Source organism: Plecotus auritus, assembly GCF_963455305.1.
Source record: "Plecotus auritus genome assembly, chromosome: X".
NCBI classification, from domain to species: Eukaryota; Metazoa; Chordata; class Mammalia; order Chiroptera; family Vespertilionidae; genus Plecotus; species Plecotus auritus.
In genome coordinates this window covers 8,635,542-8,662,763 of record NC_137784.1, presented here as the reverse complement: position 1 = coordinate 8,662,763, position 27,222 = coordinate 8,635,542, and the positions used below count along the sequence as shown (strand labels likewise).

At 37.8% G+C, this 27,222-nt stretch overlaps 1 protein-coding gene across 1 annotated transcript in view; it reads left to right on the top strand.

The window, feature by feature from the left end:
* Window positions 1-7,255: 7,255 nt before the first annotated feature.
* ACE2 (angiotensin converting enzyme 2) overlaps window positions 7,256-27,222 on the top strand; it is a gene marked incomplete at its 5' end in the record, with an annotated part of 39,158 nt that continues 19,191 nt past the window's right edge. The window contains 7 exons of the mRNA XM_080652905.1: window positions 7,256-7,441; window positions 15,938-16,096; window positions 19,154-19,244; window positions 19,673-19,816; window positions 21,196-21,308; window positions 23,093-23,198; window positions 25,441-25,538. Coding sequence (XP_080509031.1) covers window positions 7,256-7,441; window positions 15,938-16,096; window positions 19,154-19,244; window positions 19,673-19,816; window positions 21,196-21,308; window positions 23,093-23,198; window positions 25,441-25,538 — 897 coding nt within the window. The remainder of the gene's footprint in view (window positions 7,442-15,937; window positions 16,097-19,153; window positions 19,245-19,672; window positions 19,817-21,195; window positions 21,309-23,092; window positions 23,199-25,440; window positions 25,539-27,222) is intronic.

Below are 27,222 nucleotides of genomic sequence, written 5' to 3'. Positions count from 1 at the left end.
TCCCTCTACCTTCTTCTCTGAAATCAATAAAAAAATATTTTTAAAAATAAAAAATTGAAGGGTAAAATCTTTAATCCCATGTTCATATGAATACATTCAATTGAAATTATAATGGATCAGCCTTATTATTACTTCATTCTTTGTCATTAAAGACCCTCCTGATATTTGCCCACCTGTCTTCAGTCTCATCAGGAATCTTCTTTGGTTGATAAATATGTTCAGTGCCTCATTCTGAAGTCTGAGGTAGAGGCCAATAGGGATGCAGGCTTATTCTAAGATATTTAGAGCCAATTGGGAACTATTAACCAATTAACCAAAGTGTAAAAGTCTTTAGTCACCTCATACTCTAACTGGGAGGCAGAAGCTGGTTCCAAAAGGAGTTTTCTATGCTTTAAATGCCCAATTGGCCTTGACCTGAACTGGTTCTAAGCTACTTGACTTTGACCATCTCTCATGTAAGCTGCCTTCCCTGAATCTGTACCTTGGTCCAACTCAACCTTCTTGTCCTCCTGAGATGTGTCTACTTTGCTATAAACCAATGAAAAAATGTAATGCTCTGGCCAAATTCACGAACCTTCCTGATGGCTCCTTGGGGCTGGGGGTTGTTTCAAGTAACCTTTTTCCTTATTTATCCATCCAAATTTCCTCTCAAGGTCTGGACTAAGTAATAGTTTTCAGCACATTGGGAGTCTGAAGAATTAATATTGTTTCCTTTTGGTCTTAACTGAAAAGACATATTTGGCTAACCATCTCTAGCTGACAATTCTCAAATTTTTATCCCCACCCCTGATCTTTCCACCAAACTGCAGATTTGTTTATTTAACTGCCTTCTCAATACCCTCACTTGGATCTTTAACATATATCACAAACTTAACTGAACTCTTACTCTTCCCTTCAAACTGTTTTACCTGCAACTTTCTCCTAAATCGATGTCAACCTTGTCCTTCTACTTGTTCAGTCTAAAAACCCTGTAGTAATCTTTGACTTTTTCTTTCACATCCTACATCCAATTCACCAGTAAGTCCTGTTGGTTTTACGGTTGAAATGTATTCAAGATCCAGCTACTTCTCACAGATTTTACTGCTACCATCAAGCCACCATCATAACTCACCTGGATTATTTCAATAGCCTCCTTACCGGTCTTTCTGCCTATAATAGTCTTGCCCCTATGTAGTCTGTTCTCCACACAGCAGACAGAGTGATTCTTTTCAAAGGTGAGTGAGATATGTCACTCCTCTGTTCAAACTCTGCCATGGATTATAATTTTCCTTAGGATAAAGGCTCAAGTTTTGCTCCTACGGCTCTAGATGTAAATTTATGCTAGTGGCTCTAGTGTTGCCTGATATTTTGCAGTCTGGGTATGAAAATAAATTAGGGTTACATGGCAAGCACTGTATTATCATAAATTCAGATCAGTAATAATCAGTACAAACTCCCTGAAATCCAGTTTGTCCTCCCAAGTTTGAACTTTGTTGGAAATATTTCTCAATTTGGCTACTGAAGATTATATTTGCTTCATCTATAGGGAAAAAATGACCGCTATGCAACTAGAAATGTAAACAGGAAAGAGCTTTAGCTTTTCTTTTGGGCTAAAAAGCCAACTTATTTACTTTCTCTAAAGTACTTATAAATTCATTTTGTATAATAAGTATGTGGTCAAAACCAATTTTACTAAATGCAAATAATTATTGGCCATGTAAGTTTTAAACTCTATATGCTTTATATTCTTGATATGCTTTCTTATTCCTGTCAGAAGAATTATTCTATCAATTTTAAGATAAGAAATTGCCCAAAGCATCATTTTTTTCCTCTGAAGTTTACCAAAGTTATCCTCTCAACTTGGGGAATTTGAAGAAGTTTTTGCTAGAGCTATTTTGCAATCTCACCATTTATGACTATTGGAAGTATGTAAAAAGTATGAGCAATAAGGGCACTATGGATCTCAAAGTCTATGCACTTTGCTCCAGCAGAGTGGAGACCCACCCTCAGATCTGAGCCTATGAAGAGGGAGCTCTCTGATTGAACTCTATGGTTATCTAGTTTCCATTTAGGTTTTAGCTGGTAGCATATCAGAAACAGGGAGGGGATTTATGGTGGGCAGGGCTACTAGAAGTAGATTCTTTAAGAAGTGACAGTGAATTCAGAGCCTACATAGATAGCAGAATTAAGAGCAATAAAGCTGTTTGGAGCCATTTAATGTAAAGCCTTGAAGACATTGTCACATTACAGCTTACTCAGTAAACAATTTTCAAGTTGATGACAGTGAGTCATTGTAAAAAAAAAAAAGAGTGAGAGATACAAAATAATGTACAGGCAACATCCTGATTAGGATAGAATATATTTTAGAAACATTTCTACCTTAAATGGTTTAAAAATGCAAAACTGGTATAACGCAAGCAGTACATTTTAGTTTTGTTTATGTGAGCCTGTTTATTCTTGGACTATACCAGTTTCCTACAGAACTGCTATGGACAATTCTCCCGTTTCCCTCATTTCTTAAAGTTCCCTAATTATGACACAACTCCTCTCATTTCGAGTGGCTTTTATTATTAGGCTCACAGCATTCTTTTCTGTGTTCTCAAGTATTGATTCATATAATACACTACCCCTATGAGATTGTTATTAGCTTTGAAATAAGGAAATTAGGTACAGGGGAATATTACCTGCCTAAAATCACATAATAAGTGGCAGAGTAAATCTGTTATGCTACTTAAGTCTTCTAAATGATGGCCCCATGATGGAGGAGAACTGTCCACCCTAAGTCTTCTCTTCCATGTCTGAACTGTGCTTCAGATGACATTATTTTAGATCCATTTATTTATTTTCCTCTGGATGCTCTCATTGTCTCTGAAAATTGTGGTTATCAGAAATGAGCATGATGCTCTAAATTAATTTGCATCTAATACTTGTATTAACAAAGTCTAAGAGCGTCTAAGATGGATTTGCCTTTTGTTGGGCAGCCAAGTTGGATTTACAGCTCATATTAAGCTTTTATTCAACCTGCTTGACTGGGTTGCTGTAGTAGCTCCCTGGCTGGTCTACCTGCATCTACCCTTCTCCCTTAGTGTCTCCTTGCTAATCGGCAGTGATCCGGTTAAAACTTTTGCCAGATCACTTCTCTGCTGGGAGCCCTCCAGTGTCTTCCCACATTACTCAGAGTAAAAGCCAAAATCCTACAATTGTCTGTAAGGCCCTCCTGGTGTGGCCCCCAGCCTGGGCTCTGGCCACAAAGGCCTCTCATGTTCTTGAGATCTGCCTATACTCTTTGCACTTGCTCTTCCCTCTGCCTAGAACAGTCTTCCGCTAGATATCCACACAGCTTTCATCCCTTCCTTCAGGTCTTTGTTCAAATGTTAGCCCTCTCTTCCCCATCATTTACCATCCTCCTTTGCTTATTGCAAAGTCATAGCATTTATCATCAGCTATTTGTTTCTTCCCCCTACCCAATGTCATATAATATGATAGCCACAGGAACATTTCCTGTCTTATTTATTAGTGTACTAGTATATCCAACATATGAATAGTGCCTGGCATATAGTAGTGTTAATGTAAAAAAAACCCACATTGAAACCTGTAAAGGATTTTTGTGTGTTTATTTGAGCCAAACTGTCGGCATATGCCGGGAAGCAGAACCTCAACGAATTGAGATCATGCTCGGGAGAATGGCGGGTTACGTTTGTATTTATACATTGCAATCAAAGGAGGGACATAGGTGGGTTACATGAAATCCATTGGTGATAGATTAAGGAGGTGGGAGACAGCAAAGTGGGGCAGCGGGAGACCCCTGGGATTGGATAAAAAGTAAAATGATGGACACATACTTAGGTGGGTGCAGGAACAATCAACATGATAATGAAGGAATTTGTGGTATCTGTCCTGGCGCCCACCACATTTGGTTGTGCCCCAAGGGGGTCCAGAAAAATGGAAGTTACAAGTTACCCAGACATTTCAAGGGTATGTTATCATAGATGCAAAAAGACAGTTAAGATAAGGTAAAGGTTGACTGGCCTAGGACGTAACTGTCCACCATAACTGCTTTTAGTTAAAGTTTGATTTCAGACCATCCTTTGTGGTTCCTTTACGTCTCTGAGTTTGCAAGACCGCCATGCAGGCCTCCCCTGAGCCTGTCAGGTCAGCATGTGGCCCCTTTCGTCCACAGTAGGTAGACAATAAATCATTATTGAATCAAAATTCTTGTTGTTTTGGACGTGAACTATTGTTGATCAGAGGACTGCTTAATCCTACAGTGTGTGGTTGTTTCTGGGATATTTAGATCTGTCTGGTAGAACTTAACACTTTGTTAAATCTCTTATTGAAATGGAAGATACACCATCTTTGTTTGTTTGTTTGCTCTTCTATTCTTTTATCCGAAAGGAAACGAGGCAGGCAGCATTTGACTTGTTCCTAGTGAATCCTTAGGTATCCTATATAATAAAAGGTTAATATGCAAATTATCCCCTCAACTGGGAGTTCAATCACGAGTTTGACCAGGGGGCAGGGCAGGCCTGCCAACCTCCTGCGTCCCCTCCCGGAAGCCGGCTGGCCCCATCGGCTAGATGGGGCAGGCTGGCGGGACCCCACCTGTGCTGGGCCTCTATACAGTATATTTAGGGCCAGAGATATATATTTTCCAAGTGCAAACCACATTCCACAAGTTATATTTTATAGTTTTGTGAGATGTCAAGATCAAGAGCTCTTCCTTTTACCCTTTATGCCTTTGTAAAATTCACCCTCCAGCCTTTTTGAGAAGTAGAACAGGTTTTCTGCATCTCCAATCTCCTAATGTTCTCTGGCTTCATTCTTTCTCAATGACAATCCTTCCTTTAGGCCAGTTGTTTATATGGGTCCCACCCCCTGGAAATGAGGTGGGATTTCCTTTAGTGGATTTATTTGCATTTTCAGAATGGGCTGAATGCTTCTGGATAGGTGTCAGAACAGCGACATCTTCTCATTGCAGAGTGAAAAAATTCCACCAATACAGTCACTACTTGCAGTTGGCCATCACTGAGTTGATTTTCCTACAGAATTATTGCGGACAGTTTACCTATTTCCCTTGCTTCTCAAAATTTCGTGGCTTCCAGAATTTTCCTGCCTTGCTATCTCAGGTTCTTTGACACTGTTTTTAGCTTTCAGAGTTTACATCCTGCTTTCTCCATTTTAATTTGAACACATTAATCTTATTTGCTGCCTTAGTGAATTGGAGTTGGACTACTCCCATTTTTTTCCTGAACCCGAGCTTCATTCAGGAAGTGACCTCAGTAGAGTTTTGTTTCAGCTTTTATTTACGGTAAGATTGTAGCTCTTTGTTCAGAGCCTTAGGCTAAGTTCTCCCTTTTCTTGACTGGTTATTCTTCTAATGCCTGTAAGAAGTGAGTGGGTCTCAGCTCCTCAAACGTGGGAGGAGCCTTACTGAAATTTCACTGATTTCTCGCCCCCCAGGTTACTTTCTTTAAAGTTTGTTATTTTAATTACTTAAATTTATCAACTACTTAACTTCTTAAAAGATTTATGTATGATGAGTCACAACAATGGCTGTCAGAACCTACCTCTTTTTGATGTGGTGGGACCAAAATCCATGATTTTCACAGACACACGGCATCAGCACTGTCCCTCTGCTGGTCTCGATCTACACCCCATCACTGCTCTTTACTGACTGCAACTTAAAGGCCTGTACTCTAGAATCGAGCTGCTTGCCTTTGTGTCCAGGCTCTCTCACGTACCAAGGGAGTGAAGTTTGACAATTTGTTTCACTTCTCTGGGTCTCAGTTTCCTAATCTGTATAATGGTGATAAAATATTTACCTCTAGATTGTTTGTAATGCTTCAATGACATACTATAATGGAAAACACTTGCTTATAATTATTTTTCCTATTCCACAGTAATATGTACAGCTTTGCAGTAAGGGGAAGAGGTGAAAACTTTTTTACAGGCTTAATTACTGTAATTTCACCTGGACCTGGAAGACTTGTTTTTCTAGGTGAAGAAATGTTTCCCCTGTGCGAAGGTTTCATAATCACAGTCACCCAGACCCACGAGCCTTGCCATTTAAAGAGGCTCCTCTCCTTTATCTGTGGCATGAATACCTACACCTTCTGAATGAGGACACTGATTCAGCTCCTGAAGATTCGCCAGGATAACCACTAAAGTTTCTTTGAACTCTATATTGCCATGATCCTATGGCTAAAGATAACCAGAGCTTGACATGGACACTCCTTGAATTTCATACCTTGCAGAGGCATTCTCATTTCCTTGTGACCTTGCCTGAGGTTTGAACAGGTAAGTGAAAGGGAAGGAGGCACACAGTGAAGTCAGCCATAGAGCCAGTGTTCACCATAGTAATCTCAGAAATAGAAACTGAACCTTTTTAAGTTTTTCCAAGCTAGATCAGGAGAGTTAACCTGTGGAGTGGAGGGGAGTCTTATTATTTTAAAAAAATAATTGTGTGAAATTTAAAATGTATCAGAAAGAAATGAATTTCATAAATACAAGGGCTAAATAATTTATTTTAAAAAAATATATTTTTTTATTGATTTTTTTACAGAGAGGAGGGGAGAGGGAGAGAGAGTTAGAAACATTGATGAGAAACATCAACCAGCTGCCTCCTGCACACCCCCTACTGGGGATGTGCCCGCAACCAAGGTACATGCCATTGACCAGAATCGAACCTGGGACCCTTGAGTCCGCAGGCTGACGCTCTATCCACTGAGCCCAACCGGTTAGGGCTAAGTCATTTATTTAGGAAGAGAAAATGTTACCCAAGTAGATAGTTTCTGTGAATATAAGCTTGAAATAAAAAGAAAGTAGGGATAACTCACTGTTAATGGAATTGTCTGAAAAACATAAGTAACAACATTGCTTACATGATCCTTAATTCGAGCCTTCTTTGGGTCACTGTAAAATTATAACACCTTCAGTGTATTTTTAACAGCTTTTTAGGAATTATTAACCAAATGTACAAGTTTTGATTTGGCCATAAAAGCTAGGAAAGCTATGATTCTCTGGGATTAATGAATAACATTTGTTTATTTGATTTACTTTAAAAATCATTTTAAAATATGCGTACATATCTGTCCTCTCCAGGATGAACTTTCTATTGGTTCATCAGATTGTTTACTGTTGCTTCTTCCTTTTTTTTCTGTCTTCCCTGCTCAGTGCCCAACCCAAGTTCAAAGGCTGATGAGAGAGAAAAACTCATGAGGAGGTTTTACTCTAGGGAAAGTTGTTCAGTGGATGGGATCTTGGCGCACAGGGAAAGATGTCAGGCTCTTCCTGGCTCTTTCTCAGCCTTGTTGCTGTAACTGCGGCTCAATCCCTGACTGAGGAAAAGGCCACGATATTTTTGGAGGATTTTAACTCTAAAGCTGAAGACCTGTCTCATGAAAGTGCGCTTGCTTCTTGGAATTATAACACCAATATTACCGACGAGAATGCCCAAAAAATGGTGAGTGCGCATGGCTTCATATGAGTATTTATTGCTTCTTACAGGTTAGATTACTGCCGATACAACTGAAAAGGAAAATCGAAGAAATACCCTGAGCTGGGAAGTTGGATATTTGCCTCAGTATTTCTGATTCCGAAGTCCCAGATGACTTAATTGAACTTGGGGTTCATTTTGGAAAATTGTTACAAAATAGTTCACTGGTCTCCGTTCAGATTCTTGGAAAACAGTGAATATGCCTCATAAGGTTGCCACCATAATTGTCATCATTGTCAGGGTCTCCAAGCATTTCATGGAAATGCCATAAGGTAGTGATGTGAGCAGGAATATCTAAAGACTCTCTAAAATAATATGTTAACTGAAAAATGCACCTGGAGGCTTGGTGAAAGAGCTAGATAGTAATTATCTAACAATTGGTTGGGTGGGTGAGGCTAGACTTAGGAATTTCTTCCTTCGCTGTCACAGAGCTCTCTCCGAGGGACTTGCAAAAGTCACAGAATCCACCCAGAGCCCTCCAAGAAAAAATACAATTAAAACAGTTCTGACAAATCTCAGAATGTTCTGGGAAGCAAGATGTTTTGTTAGACGAATATACGGGTTTGAGGTTTCTTCTCTTACAGATCCCAAAGAAGTATCCTTCCACATTTAGTGCTGGATATTGAGCAACATTATTTAAGAAATAATTTTTGTGGCACTTGTATGGCAATACATTCCTTCAAAAATGTAGTTCAGAAGTTTATTTTTTCAAATGATTAGTAAGTTTGTATGCTTAAATTGAATAACTCATTCACTGGACAAAATAACTCTGACACCTACTATTTTATTTGAAATCTGTAAACAGAGTTGTTTTTTCCTTCTTTTTCTAAAGCTCAAAGAAATCCAGGAGATTTTGACATCCCAGTGTTGTCAGAGAAGATCATGTTTTTCTTGTCTCATGTTTTTGTCATACCTCGTTTTCATCTCTTCCTTGTTGCCATTTTCTTCCTTTTTATTTGATCTCTGTTGGAGGTGCTTGTAGTGTATTGTGCATTTGTTTTCATGTTCAGCTGAACGGTCCTGTAGGTGGTGATGAAGGTGTACCAGCATCATGCCTAAAAGCTCTAGAACCAGACTGTCTAACTTCAGATCCTGGCTCCACCACTTTCTAGCTGAGTGAACTTGAACTAGTTAATCAACCTCTCTGCACCTTAGGTTTTTTGTCTGTAAAAAAAATAACATAACTGTCATGTTTGCCTTATAAGTTCATTGTGAAGACTGAATTAGTACATGAAACCACCAGAATAGGACTTGATGCTCGTGAGCCTGGAAAAATAATAAGATACCATTGTCGTGAATGTGAGAGGGAGTTATAATTGCTGAAGAGACTTGTAACACTTCTGTTGAATGCCCAAAGGCTGAGAAGGCCTGTTATACAGTGATATGCAGTGATGTTTACTGAAATCATCTCTGGATCACTAAGTGCTATTACTTTTGAATTGCACCTATTGATCAGAGCAAAGGACAGAAATGAAAGAACATAAATATGAAGTGTGGCCAACCTGGAGAAAGTTTGGGCCTCTTAAAGGAGAGTGAAAATATTTGAATGCAAGAAGCAAGCAGGGGCTCAATTTCTCCTTCCTCAAGCAGTGGTGAAGGGTGCACTTAGGTGCACCTGTGTGAGTTTACCCGGGGAGGGGAGCAATAGGCAGGGAGGGAAATGACCCTTTCTTCTATTCTCTTATCACATATATATTGATATGCCCTAACGAAACAGGCACTACGGCAGATGCTATGAGAGGTACCAAGATGAGCAGGATGCTTAGAAATGCTGCCGGTGGCCATTTTAGAAATGAAGAATTTTTCCCCAAAGAGAGCAACTGGAGTGATTTAATGAGATCAGAAAGAATTAGGAGGGAAAGCAGAATTAGCTATACAAAGCCTGACTCACAAAGAAAAAAAAAATAGTCTGAGGAGAAATAAGAAAGGATAGCATGTTCACAATTGTATTGACCAAATCCCTTCATGCTAGAAACATGGTACTTTTGAAAACTCAAAAGAGATAAATTTATAACAAATAGAAGGAGGTGCTATTTACACCACAGGTGGTAAAACTGGTAAGACTTGTAAAACTAGGCCATTCATTTTTTCAACCCTCCCCCCCACCCCGCCACCTCCCTCCCCTTCGGCAAACATCAGTTTGTTCTCCGTATCTATGGGTCTGTTTTGTTTAGATTTGACATATAAGTAAAATCATACAGTGTTTGTCTTTCTCTGTCTGACTTATTTCACTTACTATCCTCTAGTCCATCCATATTATTGAGAATGGCAAGATTTCTTTTCTTTCTTTCTTTTTTTTTTTTTTTTTTTTTTTTTGCCGAGTGATATGAAAACTAGGCTATTCTTTAATCTAGAAAAGCTAGACATTGAAAACTATAAATAGGTTCTTGAAGTATTTAAGCAAATGTAAAGATTGTAGATCCACTCCGGGTAAGGAAGTATGGTCAAGTACATTGAGGGACCCAGTTCTTTACCCTTTCCTATATCAAAGCCCAAGGGTATGTCACTTTGCAGTGCCATTCCACTGAAAGTGATGTAAATGTGTTCATCATGTCACTTAATTAGATCAATGGGATGTTAGCAGACATGATGCAAGTGGAGGCTTCGAATGGACTTGAACGATGGGGCTTGTCTTTTGCGCCTTTGCTTTTGCTATGAAAACATGCCTGGGCTAGCCAGCTAAAGAATGAGAGACACATGAAGTAGTTGTCCCAGCAGAAACCAACGCCCCCAAAGTGGTAAGCTAATCAAGTCAATATCAGCAGAGCTGTCTGGCAACCTCTGTGATCCCAGGCACATAAAAAAATACACTTATGCCCTGACCAGTTTGGCTCAGTGGATAGAGCGTCAGCCTGCAGACTGAAGGGTCCCAGGTTCGATTCCGGTCAAGGGCATGTACCTTGGTTGTGGGCACATCCCCAGTAGTAGGTGTGCGGGAGACAGCTGATCGATGTTTCTCTCTCCATGTTTCTAACTCTCTATCCTTCTCCCTTCTCTGTAAAAAAAAAAATCAATAAAATATATTTCAAAAAAATACACTTATACCATTAAAGATTTTTGTTTTTTTGTTATGTAGTATTATTGTAGCAATAGATACTATGGTAAGGGAAATTTGGACCATATTTCAGAGTCAAAATATTGGATTTGTCAGTCTATGAATCTGACCTAGCATGTTGATTTTTAGGTCAAGTTGTGTGAACATACCTTAAAATAATAGAAGGCATCAAAACTTGATCAGTGTAGTGTCCCAAATGCTCCCTACTTAGGAGAGTTCCATCAGATAGAGATAAGGAGAAAAGCTTGGTTCAAAACGGGTTTCCAAATAGTTCAGAAATTCAGTAAAAATAAATTATCAAACACTTGTAATATATAATACATTTTCCTCTTTATAGCAAATACAGTTTTCATGTTTGAGACTTGAGTATTCACAATTAAACTGTATGTATTTTCCGAGTAAAATAGTAGTACTTTTTTTTACACTGTCCCTTTTTTGTAAATTTATTGTTGGCTTGATTTTTGAAATAGGATCCATATAAAATCAAAAGGATTTATTTTTGCAGAGAGGGAAGGTCTCCTGGACAGTTTTATTTCTGGAAGAGAGCAAAAGGATCCTATTGTGGCAGAGACATCCTGGTTCATTGTTCCAGTGATTGTCAGTAACTCCTTGCAACTCATGCAGCTGAAGTGGGTGTTGAAGAATGCCCTCTTGGAGCCTCAGAGGTCTCAAAGAACCCTTAATAAATATTTCTTGGGGAGCTGTAAGAAACTGTAAAGAGAGAGCAGGATGCCCATAGTTAGCCTTTGGATACTCTCTGGGGCTTCTTCAGCCCTTTCTTTCTGGGGTCCCCTAGAGTTCTCTGGCATTTCTGATTCCTAAACCTTGATTCCTCTGCCTTTAGGGCTGGAGTCACAGTGAACTTAGAACAGGGGAATTTTAAACTGCTATTATCTGCCCAAGAGAAGAATGTCGACTTCATATCTATCTCCAATGAGTCTGTCCCACCCTCCCCGACACAAATAAATACCTACACACAGGTACAGGTTGGGAAAAGCTCATTGTGCTGGGAATACAATGAAATTCAGGAAATCTGATGCTCTCATGACTCTTCTGAGATGGCTGTTGATAACCTTGGTCGAGTCACTTACTTCTTTGTCTCTTGAAATGGAAGGGTGTAGATGTGAAAGATAATTCAGTAGATAACATTTTTGAATGGATAAATTCCTCCTGTAGACAATTAACATTGGTGAAGTGTATTAGAGGCCTTGCTCTTACTGGTTTCCTTTTGTCATGAAAACTTGATAATGTCCCAGTTCAGTGATGTAATTTTGGTGAAATTAAGATTGAGCAACTCAACATGATATGGTTAAATACACCCAAAGTTAGCACAATTATTCATCGATCTAAGCACTCTGACTGGATGCCAGGCAACCACCAGCTACACCTAGGGAGGGTAGTCTGGTGGTGAGTGACTGCTGCTGCCTCTTAGTATGCACCAGGTACCTGGGTAAAAGAGCATTCCATTAGTTTGGCTAAATCCTTTGGTTTAGAGCAGTTCCATGGGGATTTCAGATCTCGTTATAGGACTTAGAGAATGAGGTGATTTTTTTTCTTTGCTTTTACTATTGCAGGCTGTAACAACAACTTAATTGTGATTTAACTTATGCAGCATAAAATTCACAAATTTAAAGCATACAATTCAATGCTTTTTAGTATATTTACAGAATTGCACGATCATTACCATCTCTAATTTTAGAACATTTTAGCTACTCCAGAAAGAAACCATTTGCCCAGTAGCACTCTTTCTTCCACCCCCAGCCCTAAGCAACCACTAATCTACTTTCTGTTTCTGCAGATTTGCCTACTCTGAACACTTCCTATCAATACACTCGTACCATAGGTGGTCTTTGTGACTGGTTTCTTTTACTTTGCATGTTATAGCATATAATATTACTTTGTTCATTTTATTGAACAAATAGTATTCCATTGTATGTATTTTTATTTACATTTTATCATAACATTTTTGAAACATGTGAAAGAAGAAAGACTAGTATATCGAATCTCCTAATAATCATCACCTAGCTTCACCAATTATCAATCAACACTTTGGCCAATCTTGTTTTATTTTTCTCCCTGATCCACATTTATTGAATTATTTGAAAGAAATCCAAAACATCATATAGTTTTATGTGTAAGTATTTCAACTTGTGACTCTCAAAGTAAGAATTTTTACAACAACCTTAATAATACTCCCATGCCAAAAACTTTAACAATGATTCCTCAGTATCATCATATAGTTTGTCAATAGTCAAATGTTCCCTACTGTCTCCTTTAAAAAATTTTTTCAGCTAGTTTATTTGAATCAGAATCCAACAAGATTATTTCCTTTCAGTAGTTTTGATGGATGTACTTTTTTAATCTACAGAGTCCCTCTCTCATTTTTTTTTCCAATTTATTTGTGGAGAAATTGAATTGTTGGTCCTATAGAAACTTCCACTTTCTGGATTTGCTGATTGTGCACTCTTAGTGTTGCTTTACATGCTCTTTTGTCCCCTGTATTTCCTGTAAGTGTATAGATCAAAGTCAAAGGTCAGAACGCTTTTTCTGTAACAGCCCCGATAGTAAATATTTCAGGCTTTATGGACTCTCCCACCTTTATCCTACTCTGCCACTGTAGTGTGAAAGCAGCCATAGCCAATATATAAATGGGTGTGAATATGTGACAATAAACTTTTATTTACAAAATAAATGGTGGTCAGATTCCCCTGTAGATACCTGATCAGACTCAGGTTGCACCTGTGTTATTTCATAAATGTAGAAGTTGAATTTACACTACTAGCATAGTGCAGGAAATTGTGAGTTGTTTTCTAAGTTGATTGAGAATAAAATTATTCCTATCATTTAGTATCAAAATTTTACCAGAAATTTTTCTTGACAGTAAGTCATTCTGGATTGGGTGAATAAGGGTAGGGATTGAGAATTGAGTACTGGGTTGCATCAATGAGTCTGTGCTGTAGACAAAATTATTCTTTCTGTAGCTCACTCTTCCAACTCATGCATGTTAGACAGAAGACTAGAATGTGTCTAATGCAATCTAAGTCAGTGGTTAGAGAGCATTAGCTTTGGAGGTAAATATATCTGGGTTGGCATCCTGATTCTTCCAATTACTAGTTGTGTGACCTAGGTAAAGTTATTTATCCACTCTGTGCCTCATTTTCCTCATTTGTGAAATGGAGATAATTATAACTACCTCACAATATTGTTTGTGACGATTAATTGAGAAGTAGTTTCTGAGGGGTTGTTTGAGCTCAATAAAGAGAGAAATCATTTTCCATTTCTACTGCCACTTTTTCACCTCTTGTCTGATCCATTGTTATCACTTCCATGCACCACTTCCATCATGTCAGATGCCTGCTTGGAACCCCTAAGTGACTCCCTGGTATTCACAAGTTAAAAGTAAAATTTCTTGGTCTGAAAAGTGCAGTCATGCCTGGAATCTGTATTAGTTATCTATCGTGTAAAAAATTACCACAAGCTTAGCAGCTTAAAGCAACACACATTTATTAACTCACGGCTTCTGTTAGTCATAAGTCCAGGAAAAGCTTAGCTGTATCTTCTGCTCCTGAGTCTCTAGTTGCCATCAAGGTCCTGGTTAGAGCTGTGGTCTCACCTGAGGCTTGACAGGGGATGAATCACTTCCAAGCTAATATGGTTAGTGGTAGCATTCAGATCCCTGTATGCTGCTGAACTGAGGTCCTTAGTTTCTTGCAGGATGTCAGCCAGAGCATCCTTAATTCCTTGCCATGTGGTTATTTCCACAGGATAGTTCACAACATGGCATCTTGCTGCATCAAAGTCAGCAAGGGACAGAGTCCTCCAGCAAGATAAAAATTACAATCTTATATAACATAAACATGTATATCCTGTCTTCTTTGGTATATGCTACCGCTTAGAAGTGAGTCCTGCTCACACTCAAGGGGAGGAGATCACACAAATGTGTACCACCAGGAAGTAGGGATCGTGGGAATTATCTTAGAGTCTGTCCACCACAAGATCCAAGATCCAGGTTCTGGCAGATGATTGCCAGCTCCACTATTATTTCTCTCAGACCCTTAATGCACACATGAAAAATGGATACAAAATGGTTTTCTATCTAATGGGATTGTTAAGAAGATCAAATGAGGTAAATTATTTTGCAAAGTACTTTACATACATCCAACTCCTACCTACTTTAAGGTCTGTCTTAGGTCCCACCTACTCCATGAGGGCTTGGCCAAGTCTAGTTGTCTGAATGAATCTCTCTTTTCCTATAACTGAAACTGCTTGACTTACTCATAGTTGAAATATATTATCATATGCTCTTATGTCTCATTAATGAAAAATTCATGATGCATATCTTATCCGTCAGATAAAACTCCAAGCAATGTAAGAACAAGGATGTTTTTCTATTAAGTACTAAAATAGCAAACTTTCCTTAATCAATAAAGAGAGAAAAAAATAGCACACTTTTTTTTGAAAGCATAGGATGCATTGGGCACTCTACTAAGCATTTTCTTATTTATTCATTCTTCTTACCCTTAAAACAATCCTTTGAAATAAGTTTTATTATTACTCTAATTTTACAGATAAGGTAACTGCAGCTCAGAGAGGCTAAGTAATCTGCCCAAGGTCACACAGCTAGTGGGAGGTGTTTGACTCCAGGAATGCAGCTCTTTCTTACTTGCCTCATATGCTTGCCACTTTTATATGGTCTAGAGAAGTACAATGTACAAAGTAACTGCTCACTTTAGTCTGATAAATGGAAATTTGTGCATTGAGGGAAGACTGTACTAGAGAAGTCTGTAGGAGTCCATTTGCCTGCTGATGTTCAAGATGGGGGAGAAGTGAGTCCTGGCATCATCATGTGCTTGTTAGTTTATTTTGAGGGTAAAAAAATCAACATGGCTACCAAATGGCCATATTCTGGACAACCTTCTTTGGGGAACATAATTTAAGATCACAATATCTGGTAAGTCATGGCACTGTGGAGCTTACTGCAAACCAGTGCTCATTTCTCATGGTTCCCATAGTCATGAGAGTCTGTAGTCACATTAAGTCCATGCTAAGCTCTACTAAGCTCTCCCTTTTGAACATTCACCCTTGAATCCTGATCAACTCGCACATGTCACAGTGCTAAGGCTATAAATTCCAGGGTCCTACAATGTGAATCATCTGTGAGAATTTACTTCCAGTTCTAGGGACAGGACTCTTGGGAAAACTAGGCAGTGGGCCAGAAAGAGAGAGTGACCAAGAGTGGCCTGGTCACTCTTAACCTAAGCCTCGACCTTCAGCAAAGTAGAGAACTAAAACACTTCGGAAATATTAGATGTTCCACCAGATGTTTTTTGGACCATATCTTCTATTCTATCTGTTCAAGTAGTGTCATTCTGACTTTAATTTTATATTTTATATTTTTGTCATTTCAGAATGAAGCTGACAGCAAGTGGTCTGCCTTTTATGAAGAACAGTCCAAGCTTGCCCAAACTTATCCACTACAAGAAATTCAGAATCTTACAATCAAGCGTCAATTGCAGGTCCTTCAGCAAAATGGGTCATCAGTGCTCACAGCAGACAAGAGCAAACGAGTATGTGAACATTCTAGCATTGATCTCAAGAGTTGAAATATTGGGGAATAGTAAACATTCATATCACCCATGGCTGCTTCCTTTATCTGCAAAGAGTGGCATGCTGACATTAAAAAGAACTCTGGGCTTAGGTGGAGTGACCACATAATTTATCATCCAAACTAGAATCTTTTTGAGAGTGAAAGAAGACATGTAATAATTATGTTAGGACACAGAGTTAAACTGGGATTGTTTGGGCACTGTAGTGTATATGGACACCCTAAACAGAGGTTATCTTCCTGAGGAACAGGCAGCCTGAATAATACACTTAGTCTATGTGCATGGTTCACATTATGGGTGATTTTTGCCTCCCATGGACATTTTAAAATGTCTGGAGACATTTTTGGTGGTCACAATTTGGGAGAGGTGATATTGGCATGCGGTGGGTAGGGATGCTGCTAAACATTCTGATATGCACAAGGCATCCCCAAACAACAAAGAATTATCTGGTCTAAAATGTCAGTAGTGCCAAGTTTGAGAAGGATCATATTGAAGTCTAATCCTTTCCTCTCTTCATTCTTGACTCTCCTCTGCAACCTCTTTAACAAGCGGCTAAGAACCTCAGCTCAAACTTCTTTAGGGGTGGGTGATTCACCTCTTTCCAAGACATCAGTTTCACATATGGTTTCCCCTAATTGATGGAACGATACTCACTCCATTGAGTGGTAGGGGATTTACCTACACTTTGTTCTGCCATCAAAAGCCAAATTGCTCTTTCCTATAATAGTCTTTAAATAAATGAAGGCTGCTAATATTTTTTTAACTAGTTGAGTCCTTTTCTCTCTAGGCTAAACATAGCACTCTGAGTTGGTTCTGGTCTGCACAGAGGTGAGCAGCAATGTAACATTCTGCACCTTGTGCTCTATATCTACTAAGACAATCTAGGACTATACTAGTATTAGGTCTTATTGTTTGATTGTGTGTGTGTGTGTGGGGGGGGTTTGACAAATTCCATGGTTGACTCATATCAATGTCACTGTCAATGAAGTCTCCAAATGTTCTGAAAGGATACCTTTTAAAATTATATTCTTAGGTGGCTAGTTTGTACACATTTGAGAAAGCCTATATTCGCCCCTGTTTCATTCCATCTCTCTTGCCCAGGAGTCAACAAACTTTTATACAAAGGTAAAGATAGAAAATATTTTAGGTTTTGTGGGCTGTATTGTCTCTGTCATAATAAGTCAACTCTGCTGTTGTAGTGGGAAATCAGCCATAGCTAATGCATAAACAAATAGGCGTGGCTGTGTTCCAATAAAACTTTACAAAAACAGGAAGCAGATAGGATTTGGTCTGTAGATCATAGTTTAAGACTCTTCATCTAATCTATTGAAATATTTGGCTATTTAACATCAAAGTCTTATTTCTTAGTTGCTTTTCCTCTGGAACTCTGTGTTCTAATCTGCATCTATAAAAAGAAAAAAAATGCATGAGAAGAAGAAAGATGAAACCATATGGCCCATATCTTCTTACAAGTTGATATTTATTATTTTGCATTCTTTGGATTTACTTACTAACTAGGTGTTAATCCACATTATCTTGTCCATTCCATGCTTCCCCATCTTTCCCACAAAGATACCATGTGAAACTTTGCCCATTGATCTGGTCTATCCTAGTTGGAACCGGACATTCTATTTTTAAAAGATCCAGATACTTCTAATGTGCAGCCAGGATTGAAAAGCATGAAATGCATGTAAGAGCTTGAAGTGTTTGGGAAGAGGGGAGACTCAAAGATGCATGAATTCAATGGAAAGGAAGAAGGGAGAGGTTGAAAAAGCAGGCAAATAGAGAGACCATGAGGGTTTTTGTGCCATGGTAAGGAATTTGGGTTGATTCTTTGGACTATTGGATCTTGTTGAAGTGTTAAGCATTAAATCTATTTTATGTCTTAGGATAGCAACTCTTGTAGCAGAATGAAAGAATAATGGAAGCAGGAAATAGGAAAAGGGGAAACAGGGTATTTCATCTGGTATTTCTTAAATCATCTGTGGGAGAGAACCAGCCCTCCTTCCCTTCCTCCCTTCCTCCCTTTCACCTCTTCTTTTATTACCAATCTATCGCATGCCTAGATGTCATGGAAACATTAAATGGTCTTAAAAGTTTATAAACATTTATTCTCTCAGTTACTGTACTTATCACATAATGGAAACAAACCATTTGCTGACTTGCATCGATTCATGGACCATATTTTGAGTAGCACTGCTTTATTATGTCTACTCCCCTTTAAACTCTAACTACAGGGTACAGTTTAAACTTTTCAGTATGACATAAAAGGTTCCTAATAATCTGGCTCCTGCTTATCTCTCCATTCCCACGTCCTTCAACCAGCACTACTATTCTAGTTTCCTTCAACGTGTCATCACTCCCTGAAAAGGCCATGTCTTTCCCAACCTCCTTCCACCTTTTAGGCTCTGCGCTCCATCTCTCTTTTCTACTTGACCAATTTCTGCTTCTCTTCCAAGACATAGCTCTAATTTGCCTTCCTTTTTGAAGCCATTCCTGAATCTCCTCCTCATACTCCCACATTACTTTTTGGTGACAGTTATAGCCCATATCACTCTGTTATATAATTCTTAATGTCATGGCTCCCTCATTGTCCCATGACTGTGGGGTCCTTGAGGATCAGTGACTTGTTCATGTCAGAACTGTCAGAGTGTAGAACATAGTAGATGTTCAATAAATGTGCACTCAGTGAATGCGGAATGTAACAACAATTGCACTTTGTGCATGCGAAGGTGAGAAATGTTTTGGGGATTTTAGTAGATCTGTTTATTTTAATCACTTCACATATATTTATTACAAGTTTATAAGGCTCTGTTGATAACTGATGGTAAGGAGATTTAACTGAGAGATTCCTGCCCGACATAAAGGAAGATACTTGGCAAAGAAGTTGTGAACTGCTGTATTTGGATTCATAAAAAAAAAAAAAAAAAATCACATGGCTAAAAGGACATCTTTACATTAGCATTTTCTTTTCCATATTTCTCATTTTTAACAGTGTTTATTATCTTTAATTTGCAGTTGAGCACAATTCTAACTACAATGAGCACCATCTACAGTACTGGAAAAGTTTGTAACCCAAATAATCCACAGGAGTGCTTAACACTTTCAGGTAAGCTATTAATTTTGAGCAGTGATTATGATATTCACTTTTCCCCCAAGTTTTAAAAATGAAATTGATGTTAGATAATGGCATTGTGCCTTTCACATGGATAATCCAAAGGTGAGAAGATTCCAAATATGTGATTCAGCACATAGACAAACTTAGCATTTAACAAAACTACATTTGTAAAGTCTGTCATATTCAAGTAACTTAATTAAGTTAGCAGTTAAATGATGTCAGTGGTTTATTTTCTCCTCAAATATTTTGGAACTATAATAAGGATGAAGAAATTAATGAATCATGATATTTCATTTTATAACTTTATGACCTTATGTCTGCCAGCCTTACTTTTAATTCTTGAAAGTTCATGTAATTGTTTACAAATAAAAATTTTACAAACGCAAGTTTATTTCCCTTTGGGTGCTTTGCAATTACAGGCTTGGAAGACATAATGGAGAAGAGCAAAGATTATAATCAAAGGCTCTGGGTTTGGGAAGGCTGGAGGTCTGAGGTCGGCAAGCAGCTGAGGCCATTATATGAAGAGTATGTGGTCCTGAAAAATGAGATGGCAAGAGGAAATAGTAAGTTTGCTGGTCTGTAGAGGTCTTTGAGGCCATGGTGTTTTTTCCCCCTCATGGATTACCAAGGCTGCCCTTTGATATAAGGTATATCCCTAAATTAATGATCCTCTGCTGAATAATTCATGTTGCCTGTCTCAAAGAGGAAACTACTAATAAGGAAAGGTGAATTGACATTCTACAGTTAAAGAGCTCAACTACAGGGCCTCAAACCAATCAGGTGTCTGGGAAGGTCTCAGGCCCCCAAGGTTCCTGAGGTTGTCTGGGGATTAAGTGGGAATTCTATTTCTCAGAAAGAATGAGAAACAGAGGCAGCCTCTCACCTAAGCTCCCATCTAGCTACAGTTCATTCTCAAAAGTCATTTGTGTGTTTACCTCAGGGTGGTGTCACAGAAAGAAAAAAATCAGATTAATTTAGGCTGGAAACTCATTACTTTCTGCAGTAGTAATCATAACTCAAATCACGTGGTCATAAAAATCTTAACATGGGGAGGAATTCCCATCTTTCTTAACTTACTCTCCTGCCTGGGTAATGAGCTGAAGCCATGGCATTATGAATAACTTTATTGGGGTTGAGCAAGGAAGAATTTTTTCATCTGTGGTTTCCAGATATTTTTCACTGATACATAAACTCATATTCTCAAGCTATAGGTAAGCTGGAGAGAGTAACTCATCACCATATCCTTCCATCCAAATATTTATTTCTCTCCTCATCTTCCTGATCATTCATTGCCAATGTGCCTGTAAAAATAAAATTATTAATATACATTTGCAAACTTTATTAGCTAATAACCTAACACAAGCTCATGTTTCCTGATGATGAGATACTACATAAAATGTAAAGAGATGTACTGTTTATACATATGATTTGCAAATAAATACAGGCCCACTGTGGCAATGTCTAAGATGAGTTGGGTTGGATTTTAAAATATATGGCCCTGAACAAAATGGGAATTTAAAAATGCAGATGCAATCACATATTTTAAAGCTAAAGATGTAAACTGATCTATGGAGAGAGTAGAGACCCAGGGTTAGGAAAGTAGGAGTGTGCCTCTGTGCCTTACTAGTTGTGTGCAACCTTGGACAAGTGATTTAATCATCTAAAAACAGGCTGTTAATCTGCACAGTGGGGATTATAATAATGCCAATCTTGTAGAGTGTTTGAGTTTATTAGATGAGATAATGCAGTTAAATTTCTGACACAGAGCAAGTGCTTAACAGACATAAGCTAGTGTCATTATTCATTTGCATTCCTTTCAGTTGATATTTAGAAGGACAGTAAAAAATGTGACATATCTTTGGATTTTTTAGCCTCCAGGCAAGGCTAATACATATATACATTATGCTTTTACTCTTTCTTTCCCTTGTGTTCTTCTAAACAGATTACGAGGACTATGGGGATTATTGGAGAGGAGATTATGAAACAGAGGGAGCAAATGGCTATAACTATAGCCGCAACCAGTTGATTGAAGATGTGGACCGTATCTTTTTAGAGGTAACTAAGGAATTGTACCCAGAGACAGATGTAGGGCAGTGCACAGGAAGAAGGGAAAGTGATAAAAGGCATTCTGGCTTGTTCTAACACACTGGTCAGTCATTCCCAGGCCTCATAGTTATGTAATATTAGAGCTTGAAAGTATTTTAAAGAATAACAGGACAATTCCTACAGATGATCAGTATTGCTCTACTCTCAGTATTGCTCAGTATTGCTCTACTGTCAGAGCCTTTCTCAGGACAATTGGTACTATTGTTTCCTTATCTTTATAGGAAAGAGAGAGTCTGTGAGTCGAAGTACCCCATGGACTCTTCTTAATGTCTCCCTCTTCCTTCATTTTGATCCCCACATCTCCTCCTTATTTCTGTGCCTTCAAACTTCTTATGTGTAGTTACTCTGTCTATCCATAGTTGGGCAGAGCTATAAAAAAATGAAAGCAGGACAAATATCCCCCCCCCCCAAATAAAGAGAAGTGGGCAAAATATTTTAATAAGTACATCATCAAAGAAATGGCAAATAAGCAAGTAAAGCATTATTAGGAAAATTAAAACTATAATTAAAAACTACTACACACCCACGAGAATAGCTGTAATTAAAAAAGACTGACAGCCTGACTGGCATGGCTCAGTGGTTGAGTGTCGACCTATGAACCAGGAGGTCACTGTTCGAAACTCAGAGCACATGCCTGAGTTGCAGGCTCCATCCCCAGTGTGGGGCATGCAGGAGGCAGCCGATCAATGATTCTCTCTCATCATTGATGTTTCTCTCTCTCTCTCCCACTCCCTTCCTCTCTGAAGTCAATAAAAAATATATTTTAAAAAAGACTGATAATACCAAGTATTGGTGAGGATATGAAGATACTGGAGCTCTCATACCCTGCTGACAGAGATGTCAAATGGTGCAGTCACTTTGAAAAATAGTTTGACAACTTAAATGTTAAACATACACTTACCATATGACTAAGTTATTCCACTCTTAGGTGTCTATATGACAGAAATGAAAATGTATATCCATACAAAGACTTATACATGAATGTTCATGGAAGCATTATTCATAATAGCCCTAAACTGGAAATAACTTAGTCATCCCACAACTGGCGAATTTTATCCATGAGATATTAAATGAAGCAGACTCAGGTGTATTCATACAATGGAATGCTAATCAGTAATAAAAAGGAATGAACTACTGATGCATGCAATAACATGGATGAACCTCAAAAACATTGTTAAGTGAAGGAAGACAGACACAAAAGGTTACATATTATATAATTTCATTTATATGAAATGTCCAGAACAGGGAAAACTACAGAGACAGAAATCAGTTCAGTTACCTAGGGCTGAGGGCAGGAGTGGAATAAACTGCAAATGGGGGTAAGGAAATGTTCTAAAACTGGGTGGTGGTAATGGTTGCTCAACAATATAAATTTTCTAAAACTCATGAAACTATACACTTAAAGATGGGTAAATTTTATGCTGTGTAAATGGTATTTCAATTTAAAAACAAAGGAAGTAGGGTAGCATCTTAGAAACGAATATTTTTGCATCTGCTTTTATTTTGGAACCTGTATTTCTCCAGGTGTGTTTATTGCTTTATGCAATGGAGCTAGTTATCATCAGCATCTGGAAAGAAGGAATACTTTCAAACTCTCCATAACGTTTGAGAGGAACAGAAATGGAACTTTAGGGGCATTCTACTTGTCTAAAGAAGCTTCTATTTTTAGCATTGAGGATTGGAAATAGGAACCAGCTTCTCTTGGTCTTAAACTTTCTTCCTGGGCTTTTCAGATTAAACCATTATATGAACATCTTCATGCTTATGTCAGGGCAAAGTTGATGGATACCTATCCTTCCCGTATCAGTCCGACTGGATGCCTCCCTGCCCATTTGCTTGGTAAGAAACTCCACAAATTCTTCGTATACTTTGTTCTATGTTATTTCCACTAATAAAGTTCTTTTATGGAGTGAGGCCCAACATAAAACTTTTGGAAAATTCTGTGAATGGAATTAATAACATCATAGAAATTATATTTTGAAAGCACTGTCTTCAATAGAAAAGTCATTTTAAAATCATTCTCTATTGCATTACTTTATTTTGTACATAAACAGTTATTATGTTGGCTACAATTCAAAGGATAAAGGGGTGATTAAGACAACTAGAGAAGGAACGCCAAGTTCAAATGAGAGTGTAAATGGGGAAAATAAGTCTTATTATTCAAGTTGGTTGGCTAAGCTCTTGAGGTGAATTTGAGATCTTAGTATCATATTGTCGGAAGAATGAAGCTTGGTAGGCTGGAGGTAGTCAGCCATGAGAGAAAGGCTTCTAGAATTAAGGTATAGCCTGAGTTAAAGCTTCATAAGTTCATTCTTAACTGTAGCAATTACTTTTGCTGGAAAGTACTTGGTTTGGAATCATATGAGTATGTATGAAGTCTTTATCATGAAGGAAGATGCCTAGCTTAGGAGAAAAATCAATCTTCCAAAAACCTTGGATCCTGCCACAGAACCTTTGTAGACCATGCAAGACCTAAGGCCCTTTATTGAACCTGCTAATTCCCCTCCAGAGAGTGACTATCCTCCACTTCCCTCTCCATCACCCCAGAAGCTGAAAAATTCATGTCATGTATACATAGTATTACTACTACAGTCAAGCTAAGTTACTGGCAGCCAATTCTTCTCCAAGGCCAAGCCTCGTTCAGCAGAAGAGACTATGGACAAAGGACTTGTGGAGACTTTTTACTCTAAAGCAATATATATAAATACTCTCTACAATGTCTTTGCCATGCATTCTTCAGTAATTCAGTTTCTGCTTAAACCTATCTGGTGTGATGTAGCTTTTTCTTTCTTCCAAGGCAGGCTATTCCATTGCTCCATGGCACTAATTATAAGAAATTTCTACTTTGTGTGGAACTGAATTAACACCCCCTATTGCCTTACATTCATTACACCTAATTCCATGTTATGAGGTTACCTAGGGTATATCCATTCTTCTTTTACAAGATGGCCTTTAAGATATTTGCAAATAACCATCATAGAAGACATAACATAGTATCTGGCACAAGAATATGTACTCAATATATTTTTGTGAGCATTATTGTTATCATCATGCATACACCATTTTCTTATTTTAAGTTAAATGTCCTACACAGAATTTTTAAACCATTCTTTTAAAATATCACTTTTCTAATTGTTCTTCTTTGGATAAGCCATCCTTTGTTGATGTCACTCTTCAAATATCATGCTCAAAACCGAACAGTTATTTTAATGAGGTTTAACCAACATAGAGTAAAAATGGAACTGTGGCTTCCTTTGTTCTAGATACTTTGATTCTATTCATTTACGTTATGGTCACATTTGGGTTTTGGAAGCGATGTCATACTGTTTGTTGGGTCCCTTTTGGCCTGTGTTTCAGCCTTATGTCACATATCACATATTTCCACAGTGAATAGATATATCTTTCTTTAAAACATGACTTCATTGGATCATTCTTTGTATAGTTAAGTTGCCCTATCTTTTGATGTCAGGATTCTGGTCCTGCTATTAGATTGACTTTTTCTACATCCATCTTCCCTTTTAGGGCCTGGCCTTGAAATTCACTTTAACATTTATTTGAGATGTTTGAAAAATTACCCAGTTAAGTGTATTACTATATTATAGGAGTAAAAGTGAAACGTAATCACTAATTACTAGAGGTCGCTGAGTGATGATCCTATATGATCTCTCTTGAATCCCAAATTAGGGATTACTAATAGTTTAATTTGTAGTATTTTTGCCCCTTGGATGGTGAATTCAATAAATATGCTTCTAATCTATATTAGCTATGATGTTCCACATATTTAATAAATTGTGCTTTTTGAACCTTAAATGGGAGAAACTGGGATGATTCCCTAACAAGTTTTGCCTAATTACAAAATCTTCTGCCATTTTAACCTTTTATAGGTGATAGAAAAAGATGGGAGTTTTGAAACTAAAATAAAAGAAGAGAAAAAGAGATAGTGAAAAGGAAGCACAGAAATTAGATTAAATGTAGAATACTATGTGGCCTGTTTATCAATCTCACCTCATGCACTATGTAAATATCAGTTCTATACTTCTGCTGTCCTTTTTGTGTATTAACAAAATCTTTTTTTTAATAGGTGATATGTGGGGTAGATTTTGGACAAATCTGTACAATCTGACAGTCCCCTTTGAACAGAAACCAAACATAGATGTTACTGGTGCAATGAAGGAACAGGTAGGAAGAAGAGGCATTGAAAATAAAATCTAAATCCTTAACTTCATTTCTTTTTAGGCTATCTTTCTCTTCTAGCTAACAGATGTTAATTGTTATATGAAACTATATAAATAAAAAATTTCAAGCTAATTAAATGTATTCCTCATGTAGCTATCTCTTCATGGAAAAGTGGTTTACAATTTCAATGACATCAAGTACCTTGAATAACAGGTAGAGTATTGATCTTACTGAGAGATATTAAAAATGAAGAGGACCTAAGTTTTCCATTAAACAGTGAAATGTGGAATTATCAACTGGCTGGCCACACTCTTTCCAAAGTTAGTCATTACTAAGCAATCAGTCAGTAATCTCTATGAATAATGAAAAAAAAAGGACATCATTAGATAATTTTTGCATATTTAAAATTTATTATTAAAATATTATAAGAGTCTTTAAAATAATTTTTAAATTACCTTTCTGTTGCCATTTTGGTATAATTGTTTAAATTCTTTGTGTTCCCTTATATTGATGACATTATAATATATTATTAAATTCAAATAATAGTCTACATTTCTGGGTAGAATTCATAGTCATACTTCTATTAGCTGTGTAAAATTTCTTCAGATAGTTGCACCATAATTTACATTTTAGGTATTGCTGGACTTTTTTGCTTATTAATAATTTTAAATCTGTAAGCAATGAACATTTTCACATATATAACATACCCCCCATACTCCTGGGAAAAGTCCACAGCTGAATAAAAACATGAAGCTGTAAGGGTCTCCAGACTCCTGCAGCTGTTCTAGCCCTATTTTATAGTTGAGCAGTAGCAGAGGCCTATCTTTATGTTACCCCTTAGCTTGTCTACAGTGTTTTTACACCCACCGTACCTCCTAATGTTACCTTTACAGTAAACCTCTGGGACGATCAGAACAGGTATTGTGATAGTTCCATATTGTAGCTGAGAAAACGGAGGCTCGGGTAAATGATTTGCCAAAGTAAAAAAGGCAGTCAGTGGCAACTAACGTATGAACTCAAAGCTCCTAATATTTCCAGTGTAGTTTTCTATTCATTCATTCTTTATTTAACAGATGTTAATTGTTCTTACTAGTCTACACTGTTGTGGTATACATTCATTCTGTTCAAGAATGCCTTGCTCAAAACCAGTATTGGCTGATATTAAGTCTTTATAGGTCAATAATTTTAAAAAGCCATAGTGTCATATCCTGTTTCATATCCCCAGGGCTGACATAGGAGAAAAACCAGACTTCACTGGTCTTTGAGATCAGAGGAAATTTTCTGTGTCACTAGAAGTGATTCATGAAGCATATGCCGATTACACAAACTTAGTTTGCCTGATGTGGGCCTTATCTCCAAAGAAGTGTTAGCTCCAGGGACACTGGTTCCCACAAGAGTTTGTTGGATGGGAGATATCTACTGCTGCCTGTGTCTGATTCCAGAATATTCTAAAGTTTAGATTCCCATACAGACTATAAAGCCAATGCCCAACTACACATTGGCTATTGGGTCAGATGTGGGCCTTTTTGGTTCCAAAAGCCCCTGACTTCATGTCCACCTTACTGTTTATGTCTTTCACTGAGCCTAATACCAAGGCCTTACTCCTTGAAGGAGCTTAATCGGTGATTGTTGGTTTGAGTTAAATAATTTTTTATCAAAGAGGTCGTTGTTGTTTCTGTTATACTTG